The sequence below is a fragment of the Manis pentadactyla genome, chromosome 2, assembly GCF_030020395.1.
Source record: "Manis pentadactyla isolate mManPen7 chromosome 2, mManPen7.hap1, whole genome shotgun sequence".
Taxonomy (NCBI): Eukaryota; Metazoa; Chordata; class Mammalia; order Pholidota; family Manidae; genus Manis; species Manis pentadactyla.
Window position 1 is genome coordinate 158,935,533 of NC_080020.1, and position 10,912 is coordinate 158,946,444.

The following is a 10,912-nucleotide window of genomic DNA, read 5'->3' on the forward strand; positions in this document are numbered from 1 at the left end:
GCAAGGCCAGAGCACCAAGAATACAGAAATGAAAAAACATGTGAATATCAACCTTCGTAAGGCCAAAAGTGTGAGCTGAGGCAGAGGCATTGGGCAGGAGTGGCAAGTGTCTTGGGGATGCTGCTGCTGTGCAAGTACATTAAGGGAGCTTGTGAATCTGCCTGCGTCCAATGCTAGAGCTCCTCTCCTGCCAGAATTGAGTGTTGCTGAGCCCCACCCCATCTCAGGAGGTGCTGTGTCTGATATTTCCCACTTAATGATGGGCAGCTCAGTCACACAGTTATTTAATGTGCCATGGACATGTCTACCAGGGCCCTGTGCTACTCTGGGAGCTTCTTTTTGAACAGCAAAGAAGGTGTGTTTGAGAGGGGCTGGATTTGGCTGTAGGACCCCAGAAGTCTATGCTGTGCCTCTGTGTTGGCTTGCCAGAGAGACCACACTGTGTCCTTACCTGCCACAGGCGCATCTATCCCAGGGGACGACATATGGCCCAGGTGACAGAGCCATGGCATCACCACCTAAACATGAATCAGATCCCCCCTGGCTCAGGGCCCACTCCAAACCTGTGACATCAAAGTTAGCTGATAAATGGAATGGTGTGGTTTGTCCAGGTGCAGGATGTATAGTCTCAACACCACCAAGATGCCTAAAAACACTGTGCTTCCTTCTCAGTGTGAGGACAGGCTGCAATTATTTGTCCTTTAGCTTGAAGGGGCTGTGTCTACATCCCTTAGATATGTGGACCCCTGACTCATTCACCAATGAGGTGGGCCCATAGTGTTTGTAGGATCTGCAGCCCACTCCTTTTGGGCTTTTCCAAGGCATCTAAGTCCTTGCCTTTTCTTGCTCATCATGTCTAATTAATGTGATGTTATCAGTAAAGTGTGGTGCTGTGTGATGCTTCCTGGAATGAAATGTGACAGAGAGCAAGAGACGTAAGCTCTCCCTGGATGAAGATGGAGGCTGTGACCTGCTCTTCACTGCAGGTGAGTGCCGGCCATACAGAGGACTGCCCTGCGCTGTGTATCCTCACTCTGCGGGCGGACCTTGTAGCAAGCATGGAGTTCTTTCAAGACCTCCTGAGCTCTCATCAGCAGATGGCCAGGAGAGGGAGACTCAGTGCACAGAGAAGGGCTAAGGGGGAACACAGTCCTCACTAACATAATCTTTGTGCATTTAGACTCACGCAAAAGCCCCATAATTTGCATATGTCCTTCCTCTTATCCCTAAAGTGTCCTGTCTCAGAATCTGAGAAGAGCCTTTCCCTGCACATGTGCCATGAACAAATGATGGGGTCACAGCCACAAGGCGGTGACTCCCCCACAGCCCCCAGGGCTCCTGCTCCTCTGGGTTCCAGGGTAGAAAGTGGGGCAGAGAGAAAAGTGGGCTGTTACTTCAATCAGTGATTTTCATTCTTCATTGCAAATACTTCACCAAATGAATTTAGCTCTCTGATTAAGTCTGAAATTATAAAAAGTAAATAATATTCCTTCCCCCACATAACTAGGTGACTTAATGGTGACTTCCTTATATACTAGTCGTGTTCCACTTATGGTTCGTGTGTGTTTCAACCTCCAGTGGTGAGACTGTGCTGACCGAGCCGCCAGCCTTCCTGCCTGGGACTCCAGGGCAGAGAGCCACCGTCAGCTGCCGGGCCGGCCGGGGCATTAGCAGCTTCCTGCCCTGGTACCAGCAGAAACCAGACCAGGCTCCGAAGCGCCTTGTAAAGTATGCTTCCCAGACCGTCTCGGGGGTCCCTGTGAGGTTCAGTGGCAGTGGGTCTGGGACAGATTTTACCCTCACCATCAATGGTCTGGAGCCTGAAGACTTTGCAACTTATTACTGTCAACAAAGTAAGTTTGCCTGTAATTTGATCTATGTGTATACTGAGAAATGATTATCACAATAAGGATGGTTAACATATCCATGACCTCACATAATTATCTTGTGTGTGTGGAGAACATTTAAGGTCTCTTAAAGTCTCTTAGCAACTCTCAAGTCCAATAAGTACAATATTGTTTGCATATATTTTGCAGTACAGCAGATCATCAGAAATCATTCACTTTATATATAGAAGTTTGAAGTTTGTATCCTTTGATCAGCATCTTTTCATTTATGTCACCATCCAGTCCCTGGCAACTAGTAAGAGCTATACTCTGCTTTCATGAGTTTGGCTACTTTAGATTCCACTCATTTGTGACATCACACAGTATTGGTCTTTCTCTGTCTGACTTACCTCACTTACCATAATGCCCATAAGGTCCATCCATGTTGTTGCAAGTGGCAGAATTTCCAACATCTTTATGGCTGAACAATATTTTTATACATGTATTATTATATATAATTATATATGTATATAGCTTATTCTTTTTCTTTATCCATTCATCCATACTTGGACCTTTAAGTTGATTCCATTATTGGCTATTGTCAATATTGCTTCAATAAACACAGTCATGCAGATATTTATTTATGATAGTGATTTCGTTTCTTTCAGATATGTACCCATAAATGGAATTGATGGATTATATAGTAGTTCTACTTTTAATTACTTGAGGACAATCCATACTGTTTTCCATTGTGGCTGCGCCTAACATTTAGGTTCCCACAAAAGGGTTCCCTTTTCTCCACATTCCCACTAGCACTTGCTGTCTCTTGTCTTTTTGATGATAGCCATGCTAACAAATGGGCGATGATATCTCATTGTGGTTTTGATTTGCATTTCCCTAATAATTAATAATGTTGAACACCTTTTCATTCTCAACCAAACTTGCTTTTCTGCCCGAACAAGCCATAGAATATGCTGCCTGCTGCCTGGCATCTGCTTCTAAGCTGTGTGTTGGGGCTGGGGACAAAGTTCAGCCATCACATGGAGCTGTGGATTTGCTTTCCTGCCCAGGCGGGGCCATGGAATGGGCTCCAAGGCCCAAAGAGCACGTTGGCTGGGATCTCAAACCAGGCAGACTGAAGACTGAGCTCCCTGGCCAGACTGGATCACCGGCTTGGCTCTGAGAGGGGCTGAGCCGCTGGCTGGGGTCTCTGGCTTGGGGGCCACAGCTAGCAGAAGTGCGGCTCTCCAAGACTGAAGTGCTGGTTGCTGTAAGCCCCTTTTCCATCATTATGAGGCAAAGAAAAAAAAAAAAGACCTAATTACCTTCAGATATGATGATATAATAAGAGAAAGAGAAAGAAATGAGGTTAATACAGAGAATTAGAAAAAGTTAATATAGAAAATACATAAATCTCCAAACTAAAGAATAATACAGGCCACTGAAATATACTCCATTAAGCGGTGAGCCTTCTCTATGCACATTGCCAAAGGAGGCAATGCACGGACTTGTTGCAAAAACATTAGCTCTTTCCTCTCTTTATTTCTCCATGACTCTAGACAACGAATCAAGATAGAACCAGTATTCTACTGGTAGAAGATGGTATTTCAGTTATATGATTCTGATATATTCATGTTAATGTTTAAGTTTGAGAGGATCATCTAACTTCTTTTTATTTCCTCATTCTTAGAAAGAAGATATCTATTCTGAGTATGAATTCTTAGACCCTGGGGACAAATAAGGACCACAAAATAAAGAGATGGTTTTCTCTCTATATAAACCCTGGGGCAAATCTCTCTGGAGCAGAATGTGAAGCCTGCATCTGATGTAGTGCCTGGGATGCACTGAGCCCACAGGGGCCCTGGCTGTGCAGCTGTAAGCAAGCAATTCTGCCAAGTACCCACCTCCTCGCTGATTTGCATGTTTCCACCAGAGCCCATTTCTACTCTTCAGAGTCTTCTTGAATAGGCTGCTGAGTGATTCTAGGCAAAAAGTCTTGGGCAGAGCCTGGATTGAACATGGGTGTCCTGACTCAACTCTTCTGCCTTCTGCTGCTCTGGCTCCCAGGTGAGGAGGGAGATGCAGGGACTATCCACGAGATAACAGGGGTTCTTCCCTCCTAACTGTGGGGTCTCCCCAGGCTCTCTGAAGCAATGACTCCCATTGCCTTAGGGACACAAGGGCTCTCAGCTTAGGGATCAGGGCAGCTAGAATCTTCTGGAGTAAAATGAAGCGGGATCTAGTTAATAATGGTGGCTCTGCTTGCTTCCTTCTCAGCTTCCAGCGGGAGCTCTGTGTTGACCCAGTCTCCGGCCTTCATCACTGTGCACAGCATTACAGCCCTGAACAAAAACCCTCCTCCCTGCCTGGCACGGTGGGTGGTTCTGGCAGCTGTCATCTGCCCTGTGGTCTGTTCAGAGGTGCAGGGTCAGCTTTGGGGAAGGGTTTGCGAAGGCTCATGGGTAATGATGTGCAAGGAACTGTAGTCCTTCAGAATATTCCTTTCTTGAAAACAAAAAACTCCCAAACCCCCATTAATTGTAATAATGAGTTCAGGCCTCCAAAAGAATTCACCCATAGCATGATCTTCGAATCCTTTCTCTGAGAAACTCTTCTCTGAACAGTGGTTTCAAAGACAAGGAAATAGGCAAATAAAAGGAGCCTTTATCCAAGGAAATATGACAATTAAAGCTACTGCTAATAGTAATGCTCCTGCTACACTAATAAGACCAACAACATGGCCAATTACCATTTGATGAGGTCTTGAAGACTTACTGCATGTTGACTACTGTACTAAGGGCTTATTCGCTTATTGAATAATCTCATAATACTCTACGAAAAATGAGATATCAGAGGTACTTGGAGCCTGAGTTACTCAAGGTACCAATAGTTGTAAAAGAAGAAGATGGAAAAATAGTCTGGTTTTTTGACTCTGTAATTATTACTCATTAGTTAATTCATTCATTTAAAAAATAGTATGAGTAAGCACAGTAAACTGCATTTACTATATATAAAGGGCATTTCAAGTGTACACTTGGATGAATGTAGACACATACATGACCCCTCTAACTACTACCTAGATCTGTGTCTCTGGAATCCCAAATACTCTCTCATGCTTCTTGCCTATCAATTCGGTGCCCCATCCACCACCAGAGGCCACCACTGTTCCATTTTCTATCCATATTGATCTGATTATTCTCTGTTCTTGAACTTCATATAAATGGAATCAGACGGTTTGCACTTTTTGATGTCCTGCTTGTTTTGATCAGTTTGTTCTCTGAACTTCATCTATGTTGTTGTCGTGACCATAAATTGTTCCTTTCTGTTGCAGAATATTTCATTATTCTATGCATATATCACAATTAACTTATTCCTTCTTCAATCAATGAGCTGTTTTAAATTTGCAGCTGCTATTAACAAAGATTTTAGAAAGATTCCTGCAATGTCTCTTGTGGACTTAGGCTCTCACTTCTCTTGAGCATATTCCTAGGAATGGAAGTGTTGAGTCATAGGGGTGGCTTAGATTTAGCTTTAACAAACACCATCAAGACGTTACACTCTACCAACCAAGGGTACAAATTCCAGTTACTGCAAATCCTTAGCACTGCTTGGGATTGTCAGACTTTCCATTTTGTTTGTACTGGTAGATATTGAAGTGGTGTTGTGGTAAAAATTTACATTTCCCTGATGAGTAATGATGCTGAGTAACTTCACATCTGTCTATTTTTCAATACCTATTTGAATTATTTTCTTCCTTGGTAAATGCTTATTAAGACCATAGTTTCTCTTTTTTGAAGAGTTTTTTATATACAGCTGACCCTTAAACAATGCGGACATAGGTGTGCTGATCCTCTGTGTAGTCGGAAGTCTGCATATAACTTTTAACTCCCCCCAAACTTAACTACTAACACCCTGCTGGTGACCATGCTGAAAACAGACGTGACTGCAGCCATTTTTAAATGAAGTCAGAATGGCCATTGCAGACCAGTTGGTCTTACTCACCTTTGTTTAAACTGGGCCAAAACCTTTGGACTGGGTCAAAAGCAACAGTTGTTTTATAAGCAATTTTTGTTCGTAAAAGTCAACAGGACAATGGGCATATATAATCAGCATAAGACTGTTGGTTGTGAACTTTCTGAAGACAGAATAGTCAACTAATGCATACCAGGAATAGTTTCCTTTGTCAACACCAATAGTTCAGTCAATCACTGTATAACCTAAACCAGCTCAGCCTGTTAGTACCACCTGATAATTTTTTTCTTTTCTTCAACTCAGGTAATTGCCTTCCTCTGCCTTTTCCTCAAAAATACTCCACACTTTCACCCTACAAACAGGACATTCTTTGGGTAGCCACCTAAACCTGTGATCCCTAAATTGCAATTACTTGAGCCCAAATAAACACCTGTTTGCCTCTTATTGAACTCTTGATTATCAAGTTTACTACTGAAAGCCTTACGAATAAGTCAGTTAACACATATTTTGTATATTATACGTATATGTACTGTATTCTTACCATTACGTAAGATAGAGGAAAGAAACTAATTTTTCAAACTATGAATCTCCAAAAATGTTTCCAATATATTTATTGAAAAACATCTGAGATAAGTAGACCTACACAATTCAAACCACTGTTGTTCAAGGGTCAACTGTATTCTTAAAAGGAATATTTTGTCAAAAACTGTATTACAATATTATCTCCCAGTTTGTGGCATATCCATTTGCTTTCTTAATGATATATTTGAAAAAAAATTGTTAATATTAATAGAGCCTAAATTTTCATTTTTCTCTTCTGTGATCATGTGTGTATGTGTGTGTCCTGTCTGATAAATATACCACCCATCTTTAGAGACTGAAGATTTCCTCTGTGCTTTCTTTTTAGAAGCTTCATTATTTTAACTTTCTCATGCAGACTATGCACGGCCACTAATTCATATTTTTCCTTGGTCTCAAATGGGTCAAAGTTTTTATTTCCACTATTCATTTAATTTCATTTCTATATCCAACTTCTCACCATTTATTGAAAAAGAAAATTAACATATAATCTGCTGTGCTGCCTTTAGTTAAGTGACTGCATATATATGGGTTTTTCTCTGGACTCTTCTCTGTTCTAATTGTCTGTTTGTCTACCGCTGTACCTGCAGGACACTATACTGTCTCACTATAGATTTATGTCTTAAAATCTGATCTTATTAGAATTCTGACTGTATTTTCCTTCTTTAAGATTTTTTGTATATCCAAAGTCCTTTGAATTTCCAGATATATTCTAGAATCAGCTTATCAGTTTAAAACAAAAAAATCCTTCGGGGATTTTAGTCAGATTGTTTTGAATCTATATGTCAATTTTTTGAGGAATAATATCACTTTTTCTCCTCTGTGGTATAGAAAAAGTATCTATTTACTTAATCCACAATAGATGTGTCTTATCTTCTTTAATCCACAGTTGACATGTTAAAAATTGACACTGAATCCAGAGATTTCACTAAATTGTTATTGATACTGGTTTATTTTTAGATTCTTTAAGAATTCATTATTAAATTCTTTTGTTATTGGTAAGTAAAGATATTTTACTTTTCCTTTCCAAATATGTGTCTTTTATTTGTCTGTCTTGACTTATTGCATATGCTAGGACCTCCAGGATAATTTAGAATATAAGTCATCATAGTGGATATCCCTGTCATTTTTCCAATGTGAAGGGTAAATATACTATATTTTATCACTGACTATAATGTTTGCCTAGCATTTTTAGAGGCACTTTATCACATTAAGGGATTTTCCCATTGTTCCTGGCTTGCTGAGAGCTTTCTCATGAAGAGCTGCTTAGTTTTATTCAAACGATACTCTAGCATCTGTTGAAATAATACTGTAGAATTTCTCCTTTACTCTGTCAATGTGATGAATTATATGGATCAATTTTCTGATGCTAAGGTAACCTTGTATTCCTGGAATATATTCCATTTGGTCATGATAGATAAATTTTCTCTTTATTTCAAGATTTTTGTGTCTATGTTCATGAAAGATACTAGCCTTTAATTTTCCTATGTAATGCCCTCACTAATCTTTGGAATAAAGGTTATCATGACCTCATAGAATAATTTTGGAGTATTTCCTCTTTTTTTGATGCTCAGGTAGGTTTGGGTAATTTTGATAAGTTACCAAGTCACCAATCAAACAAATATGATTTTTACATTTTCCTTCTAGGAAGGTCTTTATTACAAATTTCTTATTACTTTCATCAAATTAGTTGCCAACACCAACTGTTGAAGAGGCTGTCATTTCCCCATTTTATGTCCATGGCTCCTTTATCATATATTAATTGACCATATATGTTTGGGTTTATATCAGGGCTCTCTAGTCTGTTCCATTGGTCTACGGGTCTGTTCTTGTGCCAGTACCAAATTGTCTAATTTACTGTGGTTTTGTAGTAGAGCTTGAAGTTGGGGAGCATAATTCCCCCTGCTTTATTCTTCCTTCTCAGGATTGCTTTGGCTATTCGAGGTCTTTTGTGGTTCCAAATGAATTTTAGGATGATTTTCTCTAGTTCATTGAAGATTGCTGTTGGTATTTTGATAAGAATTGCATTGAATCTATAAATTGCTTTAGGCAGGATGGCCATTTTGACAATATTAATTCTTCCTATCCATGAGCATGAGATGTATTTCCATTTATTGTTATCTTCTTTAATTTCTCTCAAGATTTAATTATAACACACAGTTTGCATAGAACAGGCACAGAACACACACCTCAAGTTAAGAATTTTCTGTTTTATAGTTTGGTACCTTTAACCAAATAGCCTAGAGACCCTGGGCCGATAGGAGCTTCTGAGCAGCGGAGCCTCAGTGAGCAGCCCTGGGGAAGTTTTTGTCCAGACCCAGAGCAGTGCAGGAAGAGGCACCTCACTCTGCAGGCTGTGATAGTTTGCAGCATCGTCGGCCTCCACGGGATGACTCGTGTGGGTGAAATGAGTCCCCGACTCACTGCCACTGAACCTGGCTGGGACCCCAGGCACTGACTGGATGCACTATGGGTCAGGAGTCTAGGAGGCTGCCCGGATTTCTGCTGATACCCATTAATCAGGCTGTAGATGCCAAACAAATCACTGACACTCTGACTGGCCCTGCAGGAGGTGGTGGCCGGCTCCCTGGAGTCACGGTCAGGGAGAGTGGAGACTGGGTCCGTACAATGTCCTTGGTGGAACCTGGAATTATAAACATGATAAACTGAATAGATGAACTGAGAACATCTCAGTTAGGCCCCAGACTTGGTGACACTTGGAATCACAGTCACAGCAATACTCTGAGTAACCAGAAAACTGGGTAACTTGAAACCGACAACAACTTAAACTCCAGTGACCAAGAACCAAGAGACACATAAAGCACCGTGGCTGCGATGAGTGTGCGCAGCATCCCTGTACATACCCTCCCCCTGCCTGGAACCCAGACCAGAGGATGCACAGCAGGGGAGCGCCGGACCCCATCTCTGAGAGCTGAACTAGAGGCTGCTGCTCAGGGGCCCTGACCAGCTGCCCTTCAGGATGCTGTGAGCAGCCCTGACTCTGTCCAGCAACACCACATGCAGATCAGCTCCCAAGCGCCTGGGCTGGTGCTCAAAGGGGCCACCTGCTCATGGTCACCAGTTGGACTGGAGTCAGCAGAAGCTTCTGAGTGCTGCTCAAGCACATCCAGGGGATCCTGTGACCAGTGTGTTGAATCTCTGCCTTCTAGTCTGTCTGAGATGCTATGGGGAGCGTCCTGGGGCTGTCTTACCATTAGGACATAAGTTGCTTCAGGAACTTTGAACTTCTGATCCCTAAAAACAAATTTCATTCATCACAAATTATAATTCCTTTCAAGTTGTGATCACTGTCAGAAGGAGCTAGCAGTGGGATTATAAAAAAATGAGACAGGGTGGCCTGTTCAGATGAGGGGAGATAGAGAGGAGTTTGCCCAGTGACTAAATGGCCTGTAAACCAAGTCCTGAAATGTCATAAGGAGCTGGAACGTATGAGGGAGGAGTGCACGAACCTGCGGAAGGCTGGGAACCCAAATCAGTGAACCTGAGCCAGTGTGGATGAGACAGGGGCTCTCCATCTGCTCGGCCCTGAAGGCCGAGACCATGTCCCACGGAAGCCCTGTGGGCAGAGGCGTCCCTCCCATTCAGAGTGGAGAACAACCGGTGCCCGACTCCCCACTCACCCATCTCTCTTGTCACCAAGGCTAGAGCTGTGGAGCCCCGTGTTCTCCTGCAGCAGGACACAGAAATGGTTGTGAAACTCATGTTAAAATTTTTTAGAGTATGAGGGGCATAGAAAGATTTGTATCTAAAAGTGTCTTGGAGGTTAGAAAGATGTAAGGAAGCGACTGAGAATCAGATAGTAAGGTGTATACTCTTTAACATACTCACAGGCAAATACTTTTAACACCTTTGTAAAATTATTTAAATATTGCAGCCCAGGAAACTCACTTTTCATTAGATGTCAAAGAGGAAGTAATGGACTTAATAGCAGGCCTTTAGTTTATCTTTTTAAAGAATTCTATGTGATGTTATCTTTACTCCACAAACAAAACCTTTGGCATTATCTCTGTTTTGAGATTTTGAAAACAATCAACTCTAACACCACCAAAGGAGTTAGTGGCTGCTCCCCCGGAGACCAACAGAAGCCAGGACTGGATGCAGGACACTGTCAACCAGCTCCCAGCCCAGGTTTGTGGGCAGAGTTTGGGTGTCCTGACACTGCCTACACCTTGACTGCCAACCACAAAGACGCTGTCAAGGTTGTGCTTCGCTGCTCTGTAAAATCACCCCCAGCTCCCCAGAGTCACAGCCCTGAACGCACACCCCAGCCATCTGGGCAGAGAGCTCCTCTGTGTCAGGTGCTCCCTTTTTCCCGGGCACCTGCATCGGAGGCAGTGTGCTTATTTTGCTTTGTGGAAGTTGTGTAAGACGCCAGGGAAGGACCCAGGTCTCAGCTTGCAACTGATTGCCTGGGAGAGAAGTTGTAACCCTTCACTCCCAGGACGGACTCATTCATGCCTGAAGACACACACTTCAGATCAGTTAGTGAGATCATCCACAATAACCCCAAAAGA

General features: G+C 42.3%; 1 gene segment (V, D, J or C); it reads left to right on the forward strand.

The window, feature by feature from the left end:
• The first annotated feature begins 485 nt into the window (after positions 1–485).
• On the forward strand, positions 486–8,863 carry LOC130682669 (probable non-functional immunoglobulin kappa variable 6D-41). The segment is given in 3 exon segments: positions 486–565; positions 1,579–1,853; positions 8,829–8,863. Coding segments are annotated over 3 exon segments (390 nt in total).
• Positions 8,864–10,912: the final 2,049 nt, after the last annotated feature.